This window comes from Xenopus tropicalis, chromosome 9 (assembly GCF_000004195.4).
Source record: "Xenopus tropicalis strain Nigerian chromosome 9, UCB_Xtro_10.0, whole genome shotgun sequence".
NCBI lineage: Eukaryota > Metazoa > Chordata > Amphibia > Anura > Pipidae > Xenopus > Xenopus tropicalis.
The window spans coordinates 5588215-5616207 of NC_030685.2; the positions used below are offsets into that span (position 1 = coordinate 5588215).

Consider the following 27993-nt stretch of genomic DNA (forward strand, 5'->3'; position numbering starts at 1 on the left):
TCCAATAAAGGGGCCATTGTTACAGATAGGGTTAATGTTTAGCCCAAAGGGAAACCAGCACCGGATATTATTCATAATTGCCTACAGGGTTAGGGGGTTTTCCATTTATCCAATATATCTCCATGAATGTGCCAAGAAAGTGTTATAAATGTATCTATATGTAGGATTTCCCACTCACTGACACCTCTCTCTGATCCTCAATACCTAGTTATTCCGCCCTCACTGGGCATCACGTATTGAAACCAGTTCAATCGGCTTTATGGGATGTTATTAGCGGCCAGTGAGTGACTTTCAGCGTTATATTGGAAATGAAATCTCACCTATAATTTCTATTCATATTGTGCCAATGAGCAGATGTTCCTGCCATAGGGGGCGGGGCTTTCATTGGGCTGTTTGCAGCCTAAAGTAAATGATACTTGGGAAAATGCGAATCAGAGCAAATCCCCCCTATGATTGGCTCACTAGACTTACTAAATGGAACCCCTTCTAACAGTCATTGGCTATTTTAAATTTGAAACATCGCGCCATTCAGCGACCGTTGCCTTGAAAAACCGTTGAACATTTCACTTAGGGCATCAAAACGGGATAAATCTTTCTCCGGTGCGGGGACCCGGTACTTGTTCTGCCAGGGATCCCCACGTACCCCAACATTTAAACAGGAATAGGATTCCGAGATTTACTTTTTGCCCAACAAAACCGCGCACTCAGGGTCATTTCTATCTGTAATGTCTCCTTCCCTCGGGTCTAAACCTTCCTCTCATTGAGATCAGCGTCACATCCGCTACAATCTCCCTGCTACTAATATAACTCTCATCTCTGTTCCATCAGTTCCATTCCGCAAAAGAACCTCCCCTCAAACCCTGATAATATAATATATAAAAGAATATATGTATCTATCTCAAACAGGAATAAGCAAAGGCCTCTAGTAACAGACATTATTGCCTTTTCGTTCTGGTATCTCCCCCGCCCCGTGTATGTGCCATGCAGCCCTCTGTAGCCGGTGTGGGGGCTCTGAAAAGAGCCTTTGTGTTGTTTCCTGATGGGGGCGCTGTGACCGGGCAGCTCACTTGCTCTTGGCCGCCTTGGAGCTCTCGGTTTTCTTGGGCAGCAGCACGGACTGGATGTTGGGCAGGACCCCGCCCTGAGCGATAGTGACTCCTCCGAGCAGTTTGTTCAGCTCCTCATCATTGCGCACAGCGAGCTGCAGGTGCCTGGGGATGATACGGGTCTTCTTGTTATCCCGGGCAGCGTTCCCGGCCAACTCCAGGATCTCAGCGGTCAGGTATTCGAGCACTGCGGCCAGATAGACCGGAGCTCCGGCTCCCACCCGCTCAGCATAATTGCCCTTTCTCAAGAGCCTGTGAACTCGGCCAACTGGGAACTGCAGCCCAGCCCGGGATGAGCGGGTCTTGGCCTTAGCCCGAGTCTTCCCGCCTTGTTTGCCTCTTCCGGATGTAGCCCACTTTATCTTTAGATGTGGCACTACCTGCTGATATGTCACTATACTTGGCGCTTTCAGGAGTCCTGAGCCCCGCTTACTTTGGGGAACAGCTATTACTTTGTACTTTGGCGTGCCTCCACCCAGGATAGGGATAGACTGAACTATAACTCCCCTCCTGAGACTTAATATACTGCTCCTTTGTGGGGACTCCCAGCACTCCTGGCACCTTGCCCCCTCCCTGGGGTAGTTGCTTACCAGGCAGGTGGATCCTCCAGGAGAGATACACACACACTGATGTAATGCTGAACAAAGTGTTGTGTTTATTGGCAGAGTGGTAGACAGCTTTGGCATACAGGATACACAGGATATGTCAGGATACTTTCTCTTTCCCTCAGGAGTCCCTCTCTCCTGGGATACCGGTAACACTCCAGCCAAATGACCCTCCCTTTGGGGTTCCCTCCGGTACTTCTCGCCAGAAGCCCCTCTCTAGGGCACTTCCCGGTACTCCCGCCAAGCGGACACCCCTTGGAGACCTCACTCCGGAAATATCCCCCCGGATTAGGCAAACCCCTATTCCTCACTCTTGTATCCCTGACTCCAGCTATCAGTGCTGGGAGATCTTAATCTCATCTGCCTCCTGGTGGGGCCAAGCTGCCCAGCTAAATAATCCTGTCTACCACTCCTAGAATGGTCTATTACACACATCTAACTCACTAGACCCAGCCTGTCACTATCCTCTAGCCAGAGGGGTCCCAGGCTTAAGACCTCAAGGCACATGGCTGCACAGCTTTATATACTGTGTGCACCCTGTGGCCTAACTATTGAACTGCAGGGAAACTAATTCCCTGTTAACCCTTATAGTGCCATCCACCCAAGGTGTCCCACTACTAAAGTGTTACCCTCCCTGGGACCTATCCTGGGGGTAACCACCTAGGGGACCCAAATTTTGGGGAACCCTACATTCTCCCCCCACAAAAAAAAATGTCACCTCCCGGCTGACATACCTTTAACCAAAACATATACATTTTACCCATACATTTCTTATACCAAATACTTCTTCCATGGTCCCTCGCGGTGTCTGCGCAGAAAGCTGTATCACTGGGGAAGGAAACAGTAAATACAATTTTACCTTTCCCACCACCCCCAAGTCTTGGTATAAGTCCCAGAGAGTCTTTGTCCCTGTAAGAAATTTCACACATAACTCAGAAATACTCAGGACCATTATCTCTCAAAAGAAAAAGAAACTTTTATTCAAACTGCTCCTACACTCCCCCCTCCTCCTTGAGGGAGTCCTTACCCCCGGGTGATCAGCACCTCCTGGGGTCTTCCACCAACGGGTGGGGATATGCAACTTAAGTGGCAACTCCGGCCGGCAGCTGCTGAGCCCTTCCTGGGCCATAACCTTGGAGGGGATTTTCCCCCCTACAACTGAGGAACTGCTCCCCTTCTTGGGAGAAGTGGCAGGCAGTCCAGGCCTCCACTGAATAAACAGACAAGATAAACTTTACTCCTCTGGAGCATCCACCTCACACGAGGTAAGTGAATCGGCTCTTCACATCTGCATATGGGATGTAATACCTGGGATGGGGCTTCTCCACCTTTCCACCTTCGGGCATGACATATTCAATACTAAAGAACCGTGGTGTAGGGTTGTTCTTTCCACAGCTCTGGACAGCATGCTTTAGCACTGTACGGCCCCACCACCATTCCTTCTCCCTGGAACGCACATGCTTCCATGCCTGTACTCTCTTGGCACGGTCAGGGGTTTTTAAGATATTGGGTGGCATTTTTTCCTTACGTTGGATTTCATCCACCACCCACTCCTCCATCATGTGTTCCAGTTTGTCATAAACCCACAGGGGTGCGTACGGTAGGAAATACCCCCACATCATATGTACTTTAAAGTTCAGCACCCTCTGTATCCTGGATACTGAGCGGAATACAGTGGGGTCAGCCTGGCCAGGCAAAACCCAGAAATACTTTTCTTCCTCTGGGCTAACCCTAGGGGGGGCCAGAAAACTCGTGGGGGAGCCCAACACCGCTCTCACACTGTCCCCAGCTTCATCCCCCGAGTCCTCTGCCCCAGTGGTGTACTCACTCTGTGAGCGTGGCCTTTCCGGACCATAGGGAGGTGGTGCCGGGTCAGCTCTTAAAGCTTGCAGGTATGACGGGGGAGCCAAGACCTCATCCAGCCCTGATTCAGACGGCGCTGGTGATGGGGGCCCCATGGCCTCAGACCAGGCTTGGTCTCTCAGCCCTTGATAAGCGCCCCTCTTGGGCCCTCCCTTGCGCCTGCGGGATCTGGGTAGTGTAGCCCGCTTAGCATCCCCCTCTATAGGTGGGTCAGGGGCAGGGTGGGTATCACTTTGGGCCCCCTCAGCACTCACCTCTTCGGCCGCAGCTTCCACCGCCAGAGAAGTACAAGAGGCTGTATAGGCGGGAGCGCAGGCCCCATCCGGTTCTACTTCCCTTCCTGAAGGGTCCCCCTCCAGGGCTGGAACTTCAGGCACTTCTTCTCGCTCCTCTGGTTCTTCCTCCTCACTGAGGATAAGCCCCTCACAGGCATCGGTGACGTCCGCCACTTCGAGTACTTGAGCCCCCCGGGGGCCCACTCCGAGTGGTCCGCACCAGTAGGGTCGGTCGCAAGTGGGGCAGCTGGACTCCGGGTGTTTTAAAGACCCAAACGACTCGGTCTCGCACCCGCCACACAGCGGTACCATCCAATGGAGGGAGTCGTTTACTCGCATCTCCGCAAAGCTGCCCGACCAGATGAATCTGCGGCCGGTATCCTCCATCCGCACGGCTCCCCGTCCAGGCATCCTGGCTGGAGGTGAGGGTCCCCTCCCAGGTGGCAGTGGTTTGCTAAGATTCGGCATTCCAATGCTTATCACGGTCTGTGCAGATAGCTCCTTCTCTCAGCTCAGACGCACACGCTCTGGCTAACTTCCAAAATGGCCGCGGTGACGTCACCGGCCAAGTCGCGCCCACTCAGTTTGGCGCACTTTTTCAGCCACCCGGTTGGCTAAACGCTCTAAGGGGCGGCCCCCACAATCAGGAATGTTCTGTCTCCTCCCCCTCACGGGGCTTCCCACGGGTTTTCCCGGGTCTGTTTGGCGCCACAGGCCTGCAATCGGATTGGCCCAGAGCAACTCCTCTGCTCTTTTGGCGCCAATTATCCCTCACTGGATACAGATTCAGGGTGCCCAAAATTTAATCCAGACGGAGGTCAGGCTTCCCAATTCACACCAGGCCCAAATGCTGTTATGGCCCTTCTGCACTGTACTTGCTGTTCTTTTGCAGCTGTTTCGAAAGATCTCAGCAGTGCCTCCAAATGTAGCCCACTTTATCTTTAGATGTGGCACTACCTGCTGATATGTCACTATACTTGGCGCTTTCAGGAGTCCTGAGCCCCGCTTACTTTGGGGAACAGCTATTACTTTGTACTTTGGCGTGCCTCCACCCAGGATAGGGATAGACTGAACTATAACTCCCCTCCTGAGACTTAATATACTGCTCCTTTGTGGGGACTCCCAGCACTCCTGGCACCTTGCCCCCTCCCTGGGGTAGTTGCTTACCAGGCAGGTGGATCCTCCAGGAGAGATACACACACACTGATGTAATGCTGAACAAAGTGTTGTGTTTATTGGCAGAGTGGTAGACAGCTTTGGCATACAGGATACACAGGATATGTCAGGATACTTTCTCTTTCCCTCAGGAGTCCCTCTCTCCTGGGATACCGGTAACACTCCAGCCAAATGACCCTCCCTTTGGGGTTCCCTCCGGTACTTCTCGCCAGAAGCCCCTCTCTAGGGCACTTCCCGGTACTCCCGCCAAGCGGACACCCCTTGGAGACCTCACTCCGGAAATATCACCCGGCTATCCCCCCGGATTAGGCAAACCCCTATTCCTCACTCTTGTATCCCTGACTCCAGCTATCAGTGCTGGGAGATCTTAATCTCATCTGCCTCCTGGTGGGGCCAAGCTGCCCAGCTAAATAATCCTGTCTACCACTCCTAGAATGGTCTATTACACACATCTAACTCACTAGACCCAGCCTGTCACTATCCTCTAGCCAGAGGGGTCCCAGGCTTAAGACCTCAAGGCACATGGCTGCACAGCTTTATATACTGTGTGCACCCTGTGGCCTAACTATTGAACTGCAGGGAAACTAATTCCCTGTTAACCCTTATAGTGCCATCCACCCAAGGTGTCCCACTACTAAAGTGTTACCCTCCCTGGGACCTATCCTGGGGGTAACCACCTAGGGGACCCAAATTTTGGGGAACCCTACACGGACATAGTTGCAAGTAAGCCTCTAATACAAAGAAATTGCAGAATGTAACGATTTCCCACCCATGTACTGGTTTTATTAGGCCGCTCTGGACACACCTTCTCTTCTCTAATTGGGTGAGTTCCAATGCAGCCAATCAAACTGTAGGTTTTGGAAGCACCAATCAATTGCTCTATATGCGTTCCTGCGTTTAGTATTGGGTGAGTTAATTGCAGCCAATCACACAGATGTTTTCAGAAACACCAATCCGTAGCTGTAGATGGGCGGTTTTTATACCATGTGACAGAACTAACCAGTAATAGTTTGTGCTATCAGGCTGCCTTATTTGCATGGGAGGGCTATAAAAGCAGCAGCCCGGGAGGCGGAGGGAACAGTTTTCTCATTTATCGGAAAGCGTAAGGATAGTTGATCATGCCTGAACCAGCCAAGTCCGCTCCAGCCGCGAAGAAAGGTTCCAAGAAAGCGGTGACCAAGACCCAGAAGAAAGATGGGAAGAAGCGCAGGAAGACAAGGAAGGAGAGTTACGCCATTTACGTGTACAAGGTGCTGAAGCAGGTGCACCCCGATACCGGCATCTCCTCCAAGGCCATGAGCATCATGAACTCCTTTGTCAACGATGTGTTTGAGCGCATCGCAGGGGAAGCCTCCCGCCTGGCTCATTACAACAAGCGCTCCACCATCACCTCCCGGGAGATCCAGACCGCGGTCCGCCTGCTGCTGCCTGGGGAGCTGGCCAAGCACGCCGTGTCCGAGGGCACCAAGGCTGTCACCAAGTACACCAGCGCCAAGTAACTGCTGCCCCATCTCCTGCCCTACTCCCGGCAACACAAAGGCTCTTCTAAGGGCCCCCACTCCCTCCCTATAAGATCTGTATCTTTATATTATATCTTGTGTTGAACTCTGTAAAATGAGTGGAAGCTGTTTAGGGAACAAGAGGAGTAAAAACGTGTTGAATCCCTACATGTAGGGAAGTGACTGATGGGGAAACTGGCAGTGGGGGAAGAATCTGTTTCTGTACAGGGGAAGTTGCGTTGGGAGGATAATATACAGGGTGGGTTTTGGTATTGGGACCCTTCGTGGTTCGGTAGGTTCCAATTCCCTTATTTCTAGTAACAAACCCGACAGCTCCAGTGAATGCTGGGAAATAGAACGGACACAGTTCGTTATTCTGACACTGCGGGGAGTTGCAGCCTGAGACTGTGTCCCCATTGGCAGCTCATACGGAGCGATCTGGCAGCTGATTGGCTCGACTCGTTGCATCGCTGCGCTACTCAGTATCGGGCAAACAGCGCCCTAAAACTGCAATAGGTATCGGTCCCCAATTGATTTTCCCTCTTTCCTGTCAGTTTGTCAGAAAGGAAAGTGTAAAACTCCCAACGGTGCAACCTGAGCTCTTACACACAATCCAACAGGGAAGGGGCTTTGTGTCCGATCCATAAGGGGAGCAACGGGTCTGTAGGGGGAGCCGTGTGGGCGGGGCCTATCAGTGCCAGTCTGGTTCCGCTCCCCCTGCTTATATACTTGGCACCGTCCGTCAGTATAAGGGGGAGGGTAAAACAATAGACACGGTGCCACAGTATATATTATATATGGGCCGAATATGTAACTGATAGGATCCCTGGATTCGGCAGGAGCTGCTGGAACAAAGAGCGCTTTATTTTGGCGGGCGATCTGAAACTTTTTTTTTTTATTTATGCTTCAGTCATTGGCTAAAAGCGGACAAAGGCTTTTTTGTGTTATCCAATCAAGGGCCACGTTACACACGCACTGACAAACTCCGCCCTTATCCAAGTTCCCGCCCAGCTCCCATGGGTCTATATATAAGAGGGTAGCAGCGCGCTTTCGATTACGTCGCTTGCTGCTCTAAACGAATGGTGTACTATGTCCGGACGCGGCAAAGGCGGGAAGGGCCTGGGGAAAGGAGGCGCCAAGCGGCACAGGAAGGTGCTGCGGGATAACATCCAGGGCATCACCAAGCCCGCCATCCGCCGCCTGGCACGGAGAGGGGGAGTCAAGCGCATCTCTGGCCTCATCTATGAGGAGACTCGAGGGGTCCTCAAGGTTTTCCTGGAGAATGTCATCCGGGACGCCGTCACCTACACCGAGCACGCCAAGAGGAAGACCGTTACCGCCATGGATGTGGTGTACGCTCTCAAGCGCCAGGGCCGCACTCTCTACGGCTTCGGGGGCTGAATCTGCTCATAAACCGATATAAACCCAAAGGCTCTTTTCAGAGCCGCCCACTCACTCACTCAGAGCTGTTACCGCTTATTGTATTGAACTACCGCGCTGTTACTCGCATCCAATCCCCTAACCCGCAAATAGGAACTGTGGCTCAGTGCTGCCCCCTGTGGCATGTATAATATGTATACATGGTGAATATCTTGGGGCAACAGATCAGCCGGTCCAATAGCTAAGCTGCCAATCATATTAGAACATAAGATCAACGCCACCTAGAGGCGCTATCCGGTAATTTACATTATTGCTGCCAAAATGATCTTTGACAATGGCCCCCCCCCCATCTCAGTGGGCCTAGGGCAGTGGTTCTCAACCTTCCTAATGCCGTGACCCTTGAATACAGTTCCTCATGTTGTGGTGACCCCCCAACCCTAAACTTATTTCCGATGGTTTTAGGAATGTGGTCTTAGGTGACCCCTGTGAAAGGGCCGTTCGACTCCCAAAGGGGTCCCGACCCACAGGTTGAGAACCACTGGCCTAGGGGCACAGACATTATCTGTATTTCAAGGGTGACCAGGAACATATTGACAGAGGAAGCGAGGGGGGGCAGAAGTGTAGAGCGCCCAGCGAGGCCCTAATTAATGAGACAATTCGATATATCTTGGTAGAACAGTTGAGCTTACCAATAATTTTGGGGCACTAAATTTAATTTGTTATTGGGCCCAGAACCATCTAGTTACACCACTGAGAGCGACCCTAGGGGACACAGAGTGGGAAAGTAAGAAAAGTAAATGAAAACATGAAGACAACAGAAGGAACTTTATGAAAATGAAATGAATAGAAAGAAATGGGGAGTTATAAAAAGAACAAGGTTAAAGGAGAAAGCAATGACTTCCCCAATGATAACTGATCCCATTCACTCAGGGACCAACTGGGGGGGCTGGGCAGTCATTTCTTATTTATATTTAATGTTATATCTAAATGAATTGCTAATGAAAGCAGCGCCTGTCCCTTGTTAGCGAATCCCAGCTGATTAACAGGCCAGAGAAGAAGCACACAAAGCATTATGGGAGCTGGAGCCTTGGCTGGGGGCAGCGGCGCTGCTTGTAATGATCCAGTCCGGGATTGTCAGGGAGGCCTTATTTAAATTACATCGGAAGGAGAATTTAGGCTTTATAAATCCCAGACTGGATCATTAACCCCCTCAGTGTCAGATGGGGTGGGGGTTTGGGTTACTCACAATCAAATGCTTCAATTTTTGCCTAAATATGGTTAATCAAAATCATCAGTCAGGAAAAATATGAATCTGGACAAATGATGTTTTTTCTATAAACCCTTTTATAGCGGGTCACCCCCCCCCATCTCTAGTTATAAGGTGCCAGAGGCTGATGGGCCCCTGCATGATAGGGCGTTCCCTCTGGCTGAACCAGACACGGCTATTTATTAGTTAATCCTGGAGTTTTATTGCCTCCTCTGCCCCCTCAGCTGTAGCCAATTCTCTCACTTTATAAGCCACTCACTCCCTGGGCTCATTGTTTGGCCATTAGATTCTGTTCTGGTGATTTAGGCAGTTCCTGGGTACTGATCCGGCCTGACTGACCCGATGCCCAAGCCATGATACCTTTACCAAAGAAGCCCTTGCTGCTGGTGTGTTTGTATCCTTGGGACACCTGCCTGCAATGTCTGCTATTGGGTAAGAATATTTCTTTCAACATTTTTTTCTAAAGGGGAAGTAAAACATCTGAATTTGCATTAAATGAGTGATATTAATCTTTCATATCCAGCATCCCCCCGCTCTGTCCTACAAGGTAATGCAGTAGAATGGCTGCCAGTTCCATTCTATCATTATTGCTGAGTTGCCTGGTTCTCATTAGAAGTCTGTGGTTGTCATTGTTAATTTCATAGCAATCCAGTTAGGGATTAGTGAGGGAATACAGGGGTAGGGGGATAGCTCTCAGTACAAGTGAGGGAATACAGGGGTAGGGGAGATAGCTCTCAGTACAAGTGAGGGAATACAGGGGTAGGGGGAGATAGCTCTCAGTACAAGTGAGGGAATACAGGGGTAGGGGGGATAGCTCTCAGTACAAGTGAGGGAATACAGGGGTATGGGAGATAGCTCTCAGTACAAGTGAGGGAATACAGGGGTATGGGAGATAGCTCTCAGTACAAGTGAGGGAATACAGGGGTAGGGGGGATAGCTCTCAGTACAAGTTGCCCCAGGGACTGGCCCGATTGCCACCTTGGAGTCAGGAAGGAACTGGGCAAATTAAAGAGGCTTCAGATGGGGTTTTACCTTCCTCTGGATCAACTAGCAGTTAGGCAGGTTATATATAGGCATTATGGCTGAACGTGATGGATGTAAGTCTTTTTTCAATCTAACTTACTATGTATAGGGTTGGATAAATGCTGCTGGATGTTGCATATCTAATTGGACTGCTAATTTGCTATGGAGAATGTAGATAACATTAAGGAGTGGTGCCGCCCTTTGCACAATTGGCACTGACTGTGCTGCTGTTTATATAGATGTATGCTGCAGCCAGCACTGGTTTCCTTGCAGCCATGCAGTATGTATCTATATACTGGGCTGTGGGTATGGACTTAGCCTGGGTTTAAAGGGGTGAGTTGAAAGCCTATAAGTGGGCAATACTGCTTTTTATATAAATGTGAGTTGGGTGGGGGAGAGCACTGAGCATTATTTGCCTCCATATAAAAACCACATGCTGCCTGGCTTGTAATTAATAAAGCTTTTCTGCGTCTAACCTGGTTACTAACAAGGTCTGGGGATTTAGCAGGAATAGATCAGAGATTCCACCTCCGTCCCTAATAGCAATAAGTCTTAGTATTCACATTGTTGCTCCATTTGACTCCTTTATTGGGGATATTGGTTCCTCTTGGGATTCAATATATCGACAGCATTCATTCCCGCTATTTACCAACCAGACATGTGACTTGTGTCTCTGGAGAGGTGATGGGTGTTTGATTGGGTTATAATGGCCGATTCTCCCAGTCATTTAGTGGGAACAGAATTGCTACTTCTCCCTAATGAGACAATGTCACAAATTTTTATTCTTTCTAAAGATTCCATATGCACAATTTATATTATATCTCGTCCTGTTGTTTCAGGGGTTTATGCCCAGGACTGGGCTGAAGGTGCTACAAGCAGACTTGGTACATCCCTGTCTATTTCTGACTCTTCTCCAAGGTAAAGTGCCCCGGGGCTTTGTGAGCAGCTCCTTCTGGGATCCTTTCTGAGGAATCTTCATCCTTCTGGGTAACCTCTCTAATCATCTGCTCCTACTGTTGGTGGCCCCCAGGGATGCTGTTGGTGGCCCCCAGAGATGCTGTTGGTGGCCCCCAGGGATGCTGTTGGTGGCCCCCAGAGATGCTGTTGGTGGCCCCCAGGGATGCTGTTGGTGGCCCCCAGAGATGCTGTTGGTGGCCCCCAGGGATGCTGTTGGTGGCCCCCAGAGATGCTGTTGCCCTTCTCAGTCTGTTGCAGTTCCAAACGAGGGGGCCCTTAAGGCGGCTGCACCCGGGAGGGTATGGAACTCTCTCATTATGAATCTAGGAGGATCTTGGTTCGTTCAAAGATGAAGAGACTCGACTCCATGCAGCTCAGAGAGGCAGCCCCACAGCCGCATGTCTGGGAACCCACAGGATTGGCTTTGCCTACAGCTGAGGCTCCGATATCTGATGGTCAATTCCTGTCGTGTTACTGATGTCCAGGGAGCCATGTATTTCCCCCGGCTTCTATTTGGTCAGTTATTTAGGGTTAATGTCAAAGCTGCTGATGGACACCTGTTTTTTTTTATAAGATTGTTATTGTTATTATCCGTTTACGCAGCACTTTACAGAATAGAGGGGTACAAGACATGGGTACATGGACACCCCCAAACTAACTATGGCACTAAGAAGAAAAGCAGGTGGAGAAGTTACAGAAAGATATGGGGCTACTTTGCTTAATCACTTTCCCTTCTGTCCTGCAGATACGGAGCACTTCATTGATAGGCACCGAGCCACACTGATTAGAAGGACGTCGCACATTGATCCAATCCTGGATGATCTACTGCAGGAAGAGATCTTGAGTCAGGAACAGTATGAGGCTGTGCGCCAGGAGGGGACTTCCCAGGGGAACATGAGGAGACTCTAAGAGTGTCTCCTTCTCAGGCTCCCCCCAGGATATGATACACTCAATCAGTCATTAAAGAAGCACAATAGGCCACTTATGAGAGATATTAAAAAGAATGAAAAGAAGTGAAAACTTTAAAGTAGACATATTGGATAAATGGAAAAACCCCTAACCCTGTAGGCAATTATGAATAATATATGGTGCTGGTTTCCCTATTGACTATTTTTTTTTTTTTTTTCAATAAATCAGCCTGAAACACTACTGTTTAAAGCCCATTCCTTCTATATTTAGATGGGTACAATTCATTGGCATAATATTTAGTGATGAGCGAATCTGCTCTGTTTTGCTTTGCCATAAGATTTGCAAAATGACAAACTTCACTAAATGGCAAAAAATCCACAAAATGCATTTGTCACGTCCCTCTTATTTTTTGATGCGCCCAATTTTTCTGCTCTTAATTTCACAAAATTCACCAATACCAAAATGTGGAAATTCGCTGTGATTACCGTATATACTCGAGTATAAGCCGATCCGAATATAAGCCGAGGTACCTAATTTTACCTAAGAAAACTGGAAAAACCTATTGACTCGAGTATAAGCCTAGGGTGTCACCAGTAGGGCTGGTGCGAGCGAGCCAGCACACAGTGTGCTCACACTTTGGGCAATTTTTGGGATACTCAACTAAACCAATGTCTAGCTTAAGAAATATATATAGGGTATAGAGTGTTTTAGACAGTGGTGGCTTAAGAAAGGTACTAGAAAGGGACTAGACATGGTGGAGTGGGCAAAGATCAGGAGAGGGTCTATTTTAAATCCCAGTCTGAATCTGGTTATATTCAATTTGTTACCCTTCATAAGTCCATAAAGACCCCCATAACCTACTCAGTTTATGGATAAAGGGGATAAAGGGCCCCCTACTGGATGTTTCTCGGCTCGACTAACAACTAATATTAACCCCAAAGATATTCTGTTTGCAAGGATTTCTGGTATCAAATAATTTAAAAACATTCAAAAAATAAATTCTAATAAGGTTAAAATAAGCAAGTTGTGCATCTGGGGCCCCACATTTCTGTCTGTTTGATTTGGTAATTTGGAAAAGCAAGCTGAAAAGGCATCATTTTTGTTGAGACATTGCCTAGGAACACTGTGAGCTCGGAAAGGTTTAAGGAGAGGCTGCTGCAGTCACCAAGGAGTTTCAAAGTGCTGTTTTGTTTCTGAGAACTCACCTCCCAGCCGCCAGTCTGTAGCAAGTTCTACTTTGGGAAATGCATACCTGCGTACCTGCGCGCTTGCGCCCTCGCTCTGCCTATGCCAGCTTCCCAACGGCCATCCTAACTGTGCGCTCTTCTCCTGTGCGCTCTGCTCTTCTCCTATGCGCGTTTCTGATCTGCTTGGCGCCGCAGTCGCGCCAGTGACATCACGCGCCCCCTTCAGTTACTCATGGCCTGATCTTAGACCTTGTAAGATCAGGCCATGAGTAACTGAAGGGGGCGCGTGACATCACTGGCGCGACTGCGGCGCCAAGCAGATCAGAAACGCGCATAGGAGAAGAGCAGAGCGCACAGTTAGGATGGCCGTTGGGAAGCTGGCATAGGCAGAGCGAGGGCGCAAGCGCGCAGGTACGCATGGACACATGCCCGTGGGGGGGGGGGCACATCAGGCACATCCATACCATATACTCGAGTATAAGCTGAGGCTTACTTTTTGAGCACATTTTTAGTGCTCAAAAACTCGGCTTATATTCGAGTATATATGGTACATGCCTGGCGAAAAAATTTGCTCATCACTATTAATATTGTTTTCATACAAAATGTCCCCTTTAAATTTCCCCAACTAACCTTTCTAGATTATACAATAAGTCATACCTACTGGAGCTAGACAGATTGCGCAGGGGGTCCATCACAAGCAAATGATCTGTCTCACTGCAATGGCACAGTTGTGGTGCTGGGATCCTAGGTTTGATTCCAGTCAGGGCTGGAGTTTGTATGTTCTCTCAACGTCTGCATCCAGTTTGTCCCAGTAGAGATGTAGCGAACTTTTCGCGCATGTTCGCAATTTGGGTTCGCGTGGCGTTTTTCCGCTGCGTTTTTTCTCAGCCTAAAAACGCCGCACAAGCCACACATGGCGTTTTTCAGCAAATCCTGTTTCCATGGTGCTAGTAGTGCGAAATAGCAAAAAACGTCGCGTATTTCCGCTAGGTCTGCCAGCTGCCTTTGCGGTTTTACGCAACGCTGTGTCAACAAAGTCTTTTTCAGAGAAAATTTTGCCCTTGATCCCCCTCCTGCATGCCACTGTCCAGGTCATGGCACCCTTTAAACAACTTGACGTGAGCAACGTCGGATCTTGACCCGCCATTCTCCCAACCTTAACCCCTTTGCCTGTTTTTACTTACCAACCCCAATAAACACACGGACACCAATTCTTGGGATAAAATGGCCGCAGAACATTTATTAATAACAATTAGAGTTTTAATTTAAAACATATCATAAGAACAAATAAGATAGAAAACAACTCATGAACACAATACAAATGTTTGTATAACAAACAACCAACTTTGAATAAACATAAACCATAACATACACCATAACAAGCCAATAACTGCGCAGCGCAACTGGCGCTTCCCTTCCAGCCCGGAACCCCCTACCCAACAAAACTCACCTCCTAATCCATAACTCCCAACATTTGAAAAATGAAAAGAGGGACAAATTTTTTTGACCACGCCCCCTTTTGTGGTCACGCCCCAATTACCACACCCCATTTTAAAAAAAATACCCCTTTTATATAGATCATATGGCGGGAGCAGACGAAAATGTGCTATACCCTCATACTGTACTACCTAAGGGAAACAATACAGCAACTCCTACATATAAATACAGATATAGAGAGAAGGCAGTCAGTTATAAGTGAGTTCTAACTATGTACCAGTTTTTCCCCCAATATACAGTAGCCCCCCCATACACAGTAGCCCCCCATACACAGTACCCCCATACACAGTGCCCCCTATACACAGTACCATCCAATACACAGTACCCCCATACACAGTGCCCCCATACACAGTGCCCCCTATACACAGTAGCCCCAATACACAGTAGCCCCTAATACACAGTACCATCCAATACACAGTAGCCCCTAATACACAGTGTCCCCCAACACACAGTGTCCCCCTATCACAGTAGCCCCCCATTCACAGTACCTCCCATAGGCGCTCCGGCTTCGTTATGTCTCTCCTTGTGCAGCGCGACAGTCCCTTTTATAAGGTTGCGCCCCGTGCGTAATGACGTCACACCCACAGGCGCAACCTTATAAAAGGGACTGTCGCGCTGCACAAGGAGAGGCATAACGAAGCAGCCGACAAAGCGTGAACATCCGGCACAGCAAGTGCATCCCGCTATGCCGGATAGTTCCATGAATGTTCCGCAATGCGGGACATTCATGGAACTATCCGGGACAGCGGGATGCGCCATAAAAAGCGGGACTGTCCCGCGAAAAGCGGGACAGTTGGGGGGTATGCCTAATCCACTTATTTACCCCTGAGGTTCCAGGCATGCCATCCCCAAACAATTAACAAACTCCCTTCCTAACCCAACCATTGTTTTCCCCCAACTGAATCACCCCGCCAACACCACTCGTTGCCTTCACCTCTATAGGGAGGGAGGGTGGGCGTTTTCCTATGCTGCCTAAAATGGATGAGGAGCGGGAACGTTTTCCAGCTATTTATACCCCAATACGAAACAACCAATCAGATAAAAAACTGGGAGTGGCTATGTCTGGCCTACTGCTACGTCATGCCCCTGCTTCCCTACGTTTCCCTACGGGTCATTGGGCTACTTTAAAATCAGTTTTCTGGCCAGAAATGGCTTTTCTAGGTTTTAAAGTTCGCCTTCCCATTGAAGTCTATGGGGTTCGCAAAGTTCGCGAATATTCACACTTTTTGGCGTAAGTTCGCGAACGCGTTCGCTGACTTTTTTTTGAGGTTCGCTACATCCCTATGTCCCAGTTCATCTCCCATCCATTCCAAAGAAAAACTGCAAAACAATATATCTGGCTGTAGTGTGCACAGTGACAGGTAATCATACTAACACTTGGGGCTGTAAGAAGCTGGAGAAAATGCTTTGTGTAAAATTAGAAAATGTAGAACCTTATAGATGACACCAGTTCTGAACTTTCACTACTTAGCAATCAGCAACTTCAGCATTACTTGCTACAGAATGGGTTCTCAGACAAAGGTCAGACAGAGAGCAGTGTTGATCTCTATTATGCTGTATCATTTCCTAGTGCTGCTGGTCTGTCTTCTTGCTAATAATCCAACTGCTGCTTCCTAGAGAAGAAAGAGCTGTTTGTGTTTATAGCAGAGTTGAAAAACAATAACACCAGCTGAGATTTTTACTAGGAATGCATGGGGGCAGCCGTTCCTGCACTGGTACAGCTGGGGTGTTTGCTACAGAAACCCTACTATAGTTTATATAAATACCCCGCTGTGTAGCCCCGGGGGCAGCCATTCCTGCACCGGTACAGCTGGGGTGTTTGCTACAGAAACCCTACTATAGTTTATATAAATACCCCGCTGTGTAGCCCCGGGGGCAGCCGTTCCTGCACTGGTACAGCTGGGGTGTTTGCTACAGAAACCCTACTATAGTTTATATAAATACCCCGCTGTGTAGCCCCGGGGGCAGCCGTTCCTGCACTGGTACAGCTGGGGTGTTTGCTATAGAAACCCTACTATAGTTTATATAAATACCCCGCTGTGTATCCCCGGGGGCAGCCGTTCCTGCACTGGTACAGCTGGGGTGTTTGCTACAGAAACCCTACTATAGTTTATATAAATACCCCGCTGTGTAGCCCCGGGGGCAGCCATTCCTGCACTGGTACAGCTGGGGTGTTTGCTACAGAAACCCTACTATAGTTTATATAAATACCCCGCTGTGTAGCCCCGGGGGCAGCCATTCCTGCACTGGTACAGCTGGGGTGTTTGCTACAGAAACCCTACTATAGTTTATATAAATACCCCGCTGTGTAGCCCCGGGGGCAGCCATTCCTGCACTGGTACAGCTGGGGTGTTTGCTACAGAAACCCTACTATAGTTTATATAAATACCCCGCTGTGTAGCCCCGGGGGCAGCCATTCCTGCACTGGTACAGCTGGGGTGTTTGCTACAGAAACCCTACTATAGTTTATATAAATACCCCGCTGTGTAGCCCCGGGGCAGCCGTTCCTGCACTGGTACAGCTGGGGTGTTTGCTACAGAAACCCTACTATAGTTTATATAAATACCCCGCTGTGTAGCCCCGGGGGCAGCCATTCCTGCACCGGTACAGCTGGGGTGTTTGCTACAGAAACCCTACTATAGTTTATATAAATACCCTGCTGTGTAGCCCCGGGGGCAGCCATTCCTGCACCGGTACAGCTGGGGTGTTTGCTACAGAAACCCTACTATAGTTTATATAAATACCCCGCTGTGTAGCCCCGGGGGCAGCCATTCCTGCACCGGTACAGCTGGGGTGTTTGCTACAGAAACCCTACTATAGTTTATATAAATACCCCGCTGTGTAGCCCCGGGGCAGCCGTTCCTGCACTGGTACAGCTGGGGTGTTTGCTACAGAAACCCTACTATAGTTTATATAAATACCCCGCTGTGTAGCCCCGGGGGCAGCCATTCCTGCACCGGTACAGCTGGGGTGTTTGCTACAGAAACCCTACTATAGTTTATATAAATACCCTGCTGTGTAGCCCCGGGGGCAGCCATTCCTGCACTGGTACAGCTGGGGTGTTTGCTGTAGGTTTCTGTAGCAAACACAGCAGTTTTACAAGTGTGGGGTAACAACTAGTGATGAGGGAATTTTTTCGCCAGGCATGGATTCGCACCAAATTTCTGCATTTCGCCATTGGCGAATTGTTTCACAAAACTTCAGTGAAAAGTTGCTACAAAAAAATTCTCTGCACGTAAAAAAATTCCGTCATGCGTCAAATTGGGCGTCAAAAAAAAGTGCGGGCGACAAAAAGATAAAGATGGGCGACAAAATAAATCATTAGCGCACGTGAGGTTTTTTTTGTTGTGCAGTGAATTTTTGTGGTCATTTCGTGTAAAAAGCTGCCAATGGCAAAAAGTGGAAATTAGCTGCAAATCCATGCCTGCCAAAAAATTTCTCTCATTACTAGTTTTTTTTTTTTTTTTTGTGTTACTGTTCCTTTAATAAGCTGCAACCAGGAGCCGTTAGAAGTCGCTCAATTAGTTAAATGTTCAGATCCCATACTCCAGTCTGGATAAGAATCTGTAAATTGAAGACATGAAATTTGCTGCTCACCAAAGGTACCTTTATAGCCTCCCCCTCTCTCACTCACCTGCCCATATTATACCCGGGGCCCCCTTATTTCTTCTCTGGGGGAACAGCGGGAGGGGAAGGATTTCTATTCATCCCCAACAATTCCCACAAATGGGAAGGAGAGAAATGAAGCGGAGCCTTTCCGGGGAGCGGGACTGAGTTCCCAGGAGCTGCTCTGGGCAATATATGCAGCCAATAGAATGGGAATTAGTGGCACAGACCCGGGCACTTACTGGGGCAGCTGATCCCATACAGACTGGGGCACATTTATACTCAGAGCCGAGAGAAACAGCACAATATTCCGTCTCTGGAAACACACGGACACCGGGCTACAGGGGAGAGAGGGAGAGAGTGAGTGGGCGGGGAAATAAACATTTACCCAATAGAAAGGGACGTCTAGCTAGAGAAGTGACCAATCGGTGCAAAGGGGAAATGTATATAAGGCGGATTTACACGAACAAAACTTATAGTTATTTCTTACTTGTGACTGTACGCGAGTTTAGCGCTTAGAATGTCTGAGACCGCTCCCGCCCCTCCCCCGGCTGAACCCGCCGCTGCCAAGAAGAAGCAGCCCAAGAAGGGAGGCGCTAAAGCCAAGAAACCCGCCGGGCCCAGCGCGGCCGAACTGATCGTGAAAGCCGTGTCCGCCTCTAAGGAGCGCAGCGGGGTGTCCCTGGCCGCTCTCAAGAAGGCTCTGGCTGCCGGAGGCTACGATGTGGAGAAGAACAACAGCCGCCTCAAGCTGGCTCTCAAGGCCTTGGTCACTAAGGGGACTCTCACCCAAGTCAAGGGGAGCGGAGCCTCCGGATCCTTCAAGCTGAACAAGAAGCAGCTGGAGAGTAAGGAGAAGGCGGCCAAGAAGAAGCCAGCGGCGCCCAAAGCCAAGAAACCAGCGGCGGCAAAGAAGGCGCCCAAGTCCCCTAAAAAGCCCAAGAAGGTCTCGGCAGCAGCAAAGAGCCCTAAGAAGGTGAAGAAACCGGCAAAGGCCGCCAAAAGCCCCAAGAAGCCCAAAGCGGCCAAACCCAAGAAGGTGGCCAAGAGCCCGGCTAAAAAGGCCGCCAAGCCCAAAGCTGCCAAGAGCCCGGCTAAAAAGGCTCCAAAGCCTAAAGCTACAAAGAGCCCCGCAAAGGCCAAGGCAGCCAAACCCAAAGCGGCTAAAGCGAAGAAGGCGGCGCCCAAGAAGTAATTCGGCCCCGGGGCCCCTGCGCACTGACCCAAAGGCTCTTTTCAGAGCCGCCACCTCCTCCATCTAAAGAGCCGATACCTGTGTAATCCGCTAATTATAGGGTTAATATAAGGGTCCCGATTCTCTCTTGTAGCGTCACATAATCCGTACCCGCCCATGTTCCCGTACAATCTTTACTCCGGTGTATACCCGCCCCAATAATAGGGTTTGGTCTTTGCCTATAGTAGGAATTCTTTCTGGGCAAGTGAATGAGGTTTATTTCTATACAATCAATTCCGATCCCAGTAAAGGAACAACGTTCATTGTCTCCCCAACAGAAGGGGAAATGCCGGCTCTCCCCAGCGCCTGACATGGATCTAATTATGTAAATTCCCAGACTACCACTAGGTGTCGCCCAAACACCAGGCTCATTCTATCACTCACACACGGGCTAAGGATTTCTATTTCCCTCAGCAACGAGAAGCGTTAGTGGGTGAGCAAAACCGCCAACTAGTACAGAAGGCTCCCCCTGCCGGATTATATATCCAATAAAGGTGGGTGGGAAAATGTGACAAACGGCTTCGCAGTGCAATACCATTGGTTATATAATATATATATATATATATATATAACCAATGGTATTGCACTGCGAAGCCGTTTGTCACATTCCCTCCCCCCCCCTTTATTGGAATCACGTTACATTAGGGCTGAAAATGGACTTTACAGCCTAGAATTGTGTTTAGAAAGCAGTTTACGCTCGTGTGAAATATAACTGCAAATACATCGCACAGACGCGCCACCCGGTAACCTGTATCGGACTCGCTATTTCGATCTCTATCTATATGCAATTTTGGCGGCCGCCTGAAATCCAACCGTTATCAGTCAATAGGGTGGATGGTGGGAGGTGGGACCCATTTAAAATAGCCAATGACACAGAAGTATTTACGCGGCATTCCATGAAGTGACGTGGATTCGCTGGGAAGGCAGGGGCGTGTTTATAATTAGCCAATCAATTGGAGCTTGTGCCTATAAGAAACCCGGGTTGCGGCCGGTTCAGGATACTCTGTTCCGCAGTGTTAGTGTTACAGAATGGCCCGTACCAAGCAGACCGCCCGTAAGTCTACAGGAGGGAAAGCTCCCCGCAAGCAGCTGGCAACCAAAGCAGCCAGGAAGAGCGCTCCGGCCACCGGTGGAGTGAAGAAACCTCACCGTTACCGGCCCGGCACAGTCGCTCTCCGTGAGATCCGCCGCTACCAGAAATCCACCGAGCTGCTCATCCGCAAGCTGCCTTTCCAGCGCCTGGTCCGGGAGATCGCTCAGGACTTCAAGACCGACCTGCGCTTCCAGAGCTCAGCCGTCATGGCTCTGCAGGAGGCCAGCGAGGCTTATCTGGTCGGTCTCTTTGAGGACACCAACCTGTGCGCCATCCACGCCAAGAGGGTCACCATCATGCCCAAGGACATCCAGCTGGCCCGCAGGATCCGAGGCGAGAGGGCTTAGATCATCGGCAGCTTCTCTCCCAGCAGCACAAAGGCTCTTTTCAGAGCCACCAAATCCCCAATCAAACGAGCTGAACTTCTTTGTTTCACTGATGCAGCCAATCCCGCCTTTACCCACAAGTAACTTCTACAAAGGTCGATAAGTTAGAATAATAAGTCCCATGATATAATTATAACTCCCTTTTTCTACCGACAAGATGGAACCCAGGGGCTTATATATTTTTACTTATTAATATTAATTATTTTACTTATAACAATTATATATTCAGCCTTTTCTCTGTGCCCACTTGATTTCTTACTCCCCAGTGACAAACCTACATCAACCCATGAGTTCTGCATTCGCTTCCTCTGCCCAACAGACAATAGGAGAGTGTAACATTGGCGCTATAATTGTCTGTGTATAGTAAGAGCGCCTCCAAGTGGCACATTATGTAAATAACAAGACTAGTATAAGCCGCTGTCAGAGGGCTGAGCGCAATGTAAAACTGCAGTGATTGGTCAGCTCTCTAGCCTAAGGTTAAATCTGGAAGCTGATTGGTTGGTGATAGATGGGGGCACTTTATCGCTGCGCTATTCAGTATCAGACAAACCGCGCCATAGAGCTGCATGGGAATCCGTTCCGTAGAGACTCGGGCTCCAGCGCGGTTCCTGCTTCTGCCTCAGGCGCACAGGGATTCTAATGCAGAACTCAGGGGCTGAGAGGGAAGCCAAGTGCTACACGCATCAACAGAGAAATAGCTGCTACCTTGCATTGCATATACAAATAAACCCACAGTATTCCTGGTAACTCCAGCTGGGCTTGAACTTAGAATTTCCCAATATCCTTTCCTAGTGAGCAGAGCCGGAGTTTCCTACTCTTTCCCATCTAAATCACAAGTCTTTCCTGTCCAACAGTCTATAAAACAACAGATTATGTTATTGAACCAAGCGGTGAGGGTGGATGGGGCGATATTTGATCTGTGCTCGGTTAGAGCGCCGCCCAGTGGCAAGATGAGCACAGTACATTTAGCGGAAGACCGGTTCCTGTATAACTGCAGGGAGTTGCCCGTTATTGTCCCCTATAAAGTGTAACTCTTTCTCTGCCGGTGGGTTGCGCTACAACTAAATATCAGGGCTATGAATAACGCGCCGTTATTTAGAGCGGGATATTTTGGCGGGTCGTTGGAAATGTTTTTGTCACAGAGACAACCGGATATGACGTTCATGGGCGGTACACACAAGCCCCGCCCACGTTCTTTCGTTGCCCTTTCAGCTGTATATAAAGAAGTGACCGAGGAGGCTGCGTTACAGTTCTGCAGAGAAATCTCACACGATGTCTGGACGCGGCAAAGGCGGGAAGGGCTTGGGGAAAGGAGGCGCCAAGCGGCACAGGAAGGTACTGCGGGATAACATCCAGGGCATCACCAAGCCCGCCATCCGCCGCCTGGCACGGAGAGGGGGAGTCAAGCGCATCTCTGGCCTCATCTATGAGGAGACTCGGGGGGTCCTCAAGGTTTTCCTGGAGAATGTCATCCGGGACGCCGTCACCTACACCGAGCACGCCAAGAGGAAGACCGTTACCGCCATGGATGTGGTGTACGCTCTCAAGCGCCAGGGCCGCACTCTCTACGGCTTCGGGGGCTGAATCTGCTCATAAACCGATATAAACCCAAAGGCTCTTTTCAGAGCCGCCCACTCACTCAGTTATTTAGAGCTGTTACTGCTTGTTCCAATCTGTAGCCATTATCTCTAGTTCTGTGTATGTAACTTCCCGCTCACTGACACCCACAGGCAAGTTACTGACTCCCTTTGCACCGGAAGCGGCTCCATCTCCCCCGGGCTCTGTAATAGGAACCGGCTCATTACTGATCCCTATTTATACACGGACTGAGCTGCAGGTCCCTCCGAGCTCTCAGCCCCTGTACTTGTTACTCCCGGGAATCCCCTATCGGATAATAATGCGCCAAAGCAGCTGGAGCCCCAGTTACACCTTCTAATTAGAGTGAAACGATGGAAGCTCCTGTCAGTTTACTGATCGTGGGACAAACGTGATTTTATTCTGCAGAGAATATTAGTATTGAGTTTAACTCCCTATAATTGGCTCCCCATAAACACCCGGTGCTTCCACTGAGTTCAACAATCCCGCCAAAATGTCTACGTGCCATTGGCTATTCTGGAATTGAAACGTTATCAGCAGATAAAGCAGCTCCGTATCTACATCCCATACAGCAGCCGCTCTTGTTCCGCGCCGGATCGGCTATGGGACCCCCCCCGTCACTCTGCGAACCCCCCATCTGCTAATAACGTGTCTCCCTCTGTCTCTGAGTAACTGGGAAGGTTAACCCTTAGGCACCGGGTAACATTCTAATAGATCCGCACTGCCAGATACTCCTATGGGTTGTACCGGGGACTGAATAAAAGAGCACGGAGGGGATCAGCCCTCGGTATCAGATTGTGTCTCTCCCCGGCACAGCGCCTCTTGTTTCTATTCATAAAGTCTGTACAATAGAAAGGGGGAGCGGATATAGTTGGACGGATTAATCCAACCCACAAAGAACTTTATAACGGATCTGAAACAAGGCGGCACTAAGCATTGTACTGTAATGTCTATTGTGTAACAGAGCTCGGAATATTGTGAATGCAGCCCTCTGTAGCCGGTGTGGGGGCTCTGAAAAGAGCCTTTGTGTTGTTTCCTGATGGGGGCGCTGTGACCGGGCAGCTCACTTGCTCTTGGCCGCCTTAGAGCTCTCGGTTTTCTTGGGCAGCAGCACGGACTGGATGTTGGGCAGGACCCCGCCCTGAGCGATAGTGACTCCTCCGAGCAGTTTGTTCAGCTCCTCATCATTGCGCACAGCGAGCTGCAGGTGCCTGGGGATGATACGGGTCTTCTTGTTATCCCGGGCAGCGTTCCCGGCCAACTCCAGGATCTCAGCGGTCAGGTATTCGAGCACTGCGGCCAGATAGACCGGAGCTCCGGCTCCCACCCGCTCAGCATAATTGCCCTTTCTCAAGAGCCTGTGAACTCGACCAACTGGGAACTGCAGCCCAGCCCGGGATGAGCGGGTCTTGGCCTTAGCCCGAACCTTCCCGCCTTGTTTGCCTCTTCCGGACATAGTTGCAAATAAATCTCAAAAACAAAGAAATTGCCGAATGTAACGATTTCCCACCCAGGTACTGGTTTAAGTAGGCCGCGCTGGACACACCTCTCTTCTCTAATTGGGTGAGTTCCAATGCAGCCAATCAAACTGTAGGTTTTGGAAGCACCAATCAATTTGCTCTACATACATTCCTATGTTTTCTATTGGGTGAGTTAATTGCAGCCAATCACACAGATGTTTAAGAAACACCAATCCATAGCTGTAGATGGGCGGTCTTTATACCATGTGACAGAACTAACCAGTAATAGTTTGTGCTATTAGGCAGCCTTATTTGCATGGGAGGGCTATAAAAGCAGCAGCCCGGGAGGCGGAGGGAACAGTTTTCTCGTTTATCGGAAAGCGTAAGGATAGTTGATCATGCCTGAACCAGCCAAGTCCGCTCCAGCCCCGAAGAAAGGCTCCAAGAAAGCGGTGACCAAGACCCAGAAGAAAGATGGGAAGAAGCGCAGGAAGACAAGGAAGGAGAGTTACGCCATTTACGTGTACAAGGTGCTGAAGCAGGTGCACCCCGATACCGGCATCTCCTCCAAGGCCATGAGCATCATGAACTCCTTTGTCAACGATGTGTTTGAGCGCATCGCAGGGGAAGCCTCCCGCCTGGCTCATTACAACAAGCGCTCCACCATCACCTCCCGGGAGATCCAGACCGCGGTCCGCCTGCTGCTGCCTGGGGAGCTGGCCAAGCACGCCGTGTCCGAGGGCACCAAGGCTGTTACCAAGTACACCAGCGCCAAGTAACTGCTGCCCCATCTCCTGCCCTACTCCCGGCAACACAAAGGCTCTTCTAAGGGCCCCCACTCTCTCCCTATAAGATCTGGAACTTATTACGCGTTAGGGGTTTTGTGTAATAGAATAACAGTGAAGTTACACTTCATGTTCTATAATACATGGAAGACTAGCAGACTATTATTTTCCCTCATACAGTGTAATAGTAATAATAGATCTCGTCATGGCAAGTAATTCCTTCGTTCCGCTGTGAATAATCCGGGAATGACTGAGCCCAGATAAGGAAAGCCTTGGGATATTTTTGTTGGACAAAGGAAAGGACATTGGGGCATTTAGAAGGGATTCATAAAAAAAAAAAAATCCCGCTTGTTCAACAGCCAATAAGCAAACAAACCCGCTTTACTGTTCGAGCTTTCTGCTTTTTATTATTGCCGAACTGTAGATAACAGAAAAGTAAGGTTTGTAACCTTGACCTGCCATAGTGAATATAATGACTAATATAAATATGAGCAGGAACAGCACAAGCTGAAATAGAACCGTTTGTGTTACTCTGTATCTCAGGGGCGCCCCAATCACATCCGGCCCGGGGAGCGGACTGAGTTCCCAGGAGCTGCTCTGGGCAATATATGCAGCCAATAGAATGGGAATTAGTGGCACAGACCCGGGCACTTACTGGGGCAGCTGATCCCATACAGACTGGGGCACATTTATACTCAGAGCCGAGAGAAACAGCACAATATTCCGTCTCTGGAAACACACGGACACCGGGCTACAGGGGAGAGAGGGAGAGAGTGAGTGGGCGGGGAAATAAACATTTACCCAATAGAAAGGGAGGTCTGGCTAGAGAAGTGACCAATCGGTGCAAAGGAGAAATGTATATATAGCCGAGTTGCTCGAACAAAAAATTCTAGTTATTTCTTACTTGTGACTGTACGCGAGTTTAGAGCTTAGAATGTCTGAGACCGCTCCCGCCCCTCCCCCGGCTGAACCCGCCGCTGCCAAGAAGAAGCAGCCCAAGAAGGGAGGCGCTAAAGCCAAGAAACCCGCCGGGCCCAGCGCGTCCGAACTGATCGTGAAAGCCGTGTCCGCCTCTAAGGAGCGCAGCGGGGTGTCCCTGGCCGCTCTCAAGAAGGCTCTGGCTGCCGGAGGCTACGATGTGGAGAAGAACAACAGCCGCCTCAAGCTGGCTCTCAAGGCCTTGGTCACTAAGGGGACTCTCACCCAAGTCAAGGGGAGCGGAGCCTCCGGATCCTTCAAGCTGAACAAGAAGCAGCTGGAGAGTAAGGAGAAGGCGGCCAAGAAGAAGCCAGCGGCGCCCAAAGCCAAGAAACCAGCGGCGGCAAAGAAGGCGCTCAAGTCCCCTAAAAAGCCCAAGAAGGTCTCGGCAGCAGCAAAGAGCCCCAAGAAGGTGAAGAAACCGGCAAAGGCCGCCAAAAGCCCCAAGAAGCCCAAAGCTGCCAAACCCAAGAAGGTGGCCAAGAGCCCGGCTAAAAAGGCCGCCAAGCCCAAAGCTGCCAAGAGCCCGGCTAAAAAGGCTCCAAAGCCTAAAGCTACAAAGAGCCCCGCAAAGGCCAAGGCAGCCAAACCCAAAGCGGCTAAAGCGAAGAAGGCGGCGCCCAAGAAGTAATTCGGCCCCGGGGCCCCTGCGCACTGACCCAAAGGCTCTTTTCAGAGCCCCCACCTCCTCCATCTAAAGAGCCGATACCTGTGTAATCCGCTAATTATAGGGTTAAAGAATTTGTATCGTCCCATAACAATCAGTACCCGGTCCTATTGCCATAAAATCTTATCTGCTCCGGTGTATACCCGCCCCAATAATCGGGTTTGATCTTTGCCTATAGTAGGAATTATTTCTGGGCAAGTTACCGTTCCGGTTTCTATAGACTTGATATTCCGATCCCAGTAAAGGAACAACGTTCATTGTCTCCCCAACAGAAGGGGAAATGCCGGCTCTCCCCAGCGCCTGACATGGATCTAATTATGTGAATTCCCAGACTACCACTAGGTGTCGCCCAAACACCAGGCTCATTCTATCACTCACACACGGGCTAAGGGTTTCTATTTCCCACATCAATGAGAAGCGTTACTGGGTGAGCAAAACCGCCAACTAGTACAGAAGGCTCCCCTTGCCGGATTATATATATATATACATAGAAATAACCAATGGTATTGCACTGCGAAGCCGTTTGTCACATTCCCTCCCCCCCCCCCCCCTAGAATTGTGTTTAGAAAGCAGTTTACACTCGTGTGCGCGGTACCGAAATATAACTGCAAATACATCGCACAGACGCGCCACCCGGTAACCTGTATCGGACTCGCTATTTAGATCTCTATCTATATGCAATTTTGGCGGCCGCCTGAAATCCAACCGTTATCAGTCAATAGAGTGGATGGTGGGAGGTGGGACCCATTTAAAATAGCCAATGACACAGAAGTATTTACGCGGCATTCCATGAAGTGACGTGGATTCGCTGGGAAGGCAGGGGCGTGTTTATAATTAGCCAATCAATTGGAGCTTGTGCCTATAAGAAACCCGGGTTTCGGCCAGTTCAGGATACTCTGTTCCGCAGTGTTAGTGTTACAGAATGGCCCGTACCAAGCAGACCGCCCGTAAGTCTACAGGAGGGAAAGCTCCCCGCAAGCAGCTGGCAACCAAAGCAGCCAGGAAGAGCGCTCCGGCCACCGGTGGAGTGAAGAAACCTCACCGTTACCGGCCCGGCACAGTCGCTCTCCGTGAGATCCGTCGCTACCAGAAATCCACCGAGCTGCTCATCCGCAAACTGCCTTTCCAGCGCCTGGTCCGGGAGATCGCTCAGGACTTCAAGACCGACCTGCGCTTCCAGAGCTCAGCCGTCATGGCTCTGCAGGAGGCCAGCGAGGCTTATCTGGTCGGTCTCTTTGAGGACACCAACCTGTGCGCCATCCACGCCAAGAGGGTCACCATCATGCCCAAGGACATCCAGCTGGCCCGCAGGATCCGAGGCGAGAGGGCTTAGATCATCGGCAGCTTCTCTCCCAGCAGCACAAAGGCTCTTTTCAGAGCCCCCAAATCCACAATTAAACGAGCTGAACTTCTCTCTGTATCACTGAAACAGCCAATCCCGCCT

General features: G+C 49.8%; 6 protein-coding genes, 1 long non-coding RNA gene and 1 pseudogene across 8 annotated transcripts; 6 read left to right on the plus strand and 2 right to left on the minus strand.

Moving 5' to 3' along the window:
- Positions 1-1003: 1003 nt before the first annotated feature.
- Positions 1004-5755, minus strand: LOC116407737 (histone H2A type 1-like). Its single transcript, XM_031893654.1, has 2 exons — positions 5738-5755; positions 1004-1453 (listed from the first exon to the last, which is right to left on the minus strand). The coding sequence occupies exons 1-2, from the start codon at positions 5738-5740 to the stop codon at positions 1064-1066; spliced, it is 393 nt and encodes a 130-aa protein (XP_031749514.1). The 5' UTR covers positions 5741-5755; the 3' UTR covers positions 1004-1063.
- Positions 5756-6095: 340 nt separating this feature from the next.
- Positions 6096-6590, plus strand: LOC100486150 (histone H2B 1.1). Its single transcript, XM_002940786.5, has one exon. The coding sequence runs from the start codon at positions 6144-6146 to the stop codon at positions 6522-6524; it is 381 nt and encodes a 126-aa protein (XP_002940832.1). The 5' UTR covers positions 6096-6143; the 3' UTR covers positions 6525-6590.
- A 2508-nt stretch (positions 6591-9098) lies between these two features.
- Positions 9099-11741, plus strand: LOC105946584. The gene is made up of 2 exons (XR_001170039.3): positions 9099-9603; positions 11034-11741. It is a non-coding gene; the product is annotated as an uncharacterized LOC105946584 (long non-coding RNA).
- Positions 11742-18819: 7078 nt separating this feature from the next.
- On the plus strand, positions 18820-19598 carry LOC100145531 (histone H1B). Its single transcript, XM_004913853.4, has one exon. The coding sequence runs from the start codon at positions 18871-18873 to the stop codon at positions 19543-19545; it is 675 nt and encodes a 224-aa protein (XP_004913910.2). The 5' UTR covers positions 18820-18870; the 3' UTR covers positions 19546-19598.
- Positions 19599-20575: 977 nt separating this feature from the next.
- On the plus strand, positions 20576-27935 carry LOC116407634 (annotated as a pseudogene). The gene is made up of 3 exons (XR_004220463.1): positions 20576-21146; positions 25826-26381; positions 27463-27935. The product of XR_004220463.1 is annotated as a histone H3.v1-like (transcript).
- On the minus strand, positions 23663-24147 carry LOC101732823 (histone H2A type 1). The gene has a single exon (XM_004912023.4). The coding sequence runs from the start codon at positions 24113-24115 to the stop codon at positions 23723-23725; it is 393 nt and encodes a 130-aa protein (XP_004912080.1). The 5' UTR covers positions 24116-24147; the 3' UTR covers positions 23663-23722.
- h2bc12 (H2B clustered histone 12) lies at positions 24479-24955 on the plus strand. Its single transcript, NM_001006890.2, is given in 1 exon segment — positions 24479-24955. A coding segment is annotated over 1 exon segment (381 nt). The 5' UTR covers positions 24479-24517; the 3' UTR covers positions 24899-24955.
- LOC101732876 (histone H1B-like) lies at positions 25790-26564 on the plus strand. Its single transcript, XM_004912024.4, has one exon. It carries the CDS (start codon positions 25839-25841, stop codon positions 26511-26513), a length of 675 nt encoding a protein of 224 aa, XP_004912081.2. The 5' UTR covers positions 25790-25838; the 3' UTR covers positions 26514-26564.
- Positions 27936-27993: the final 58 nt, after the last annotated feature.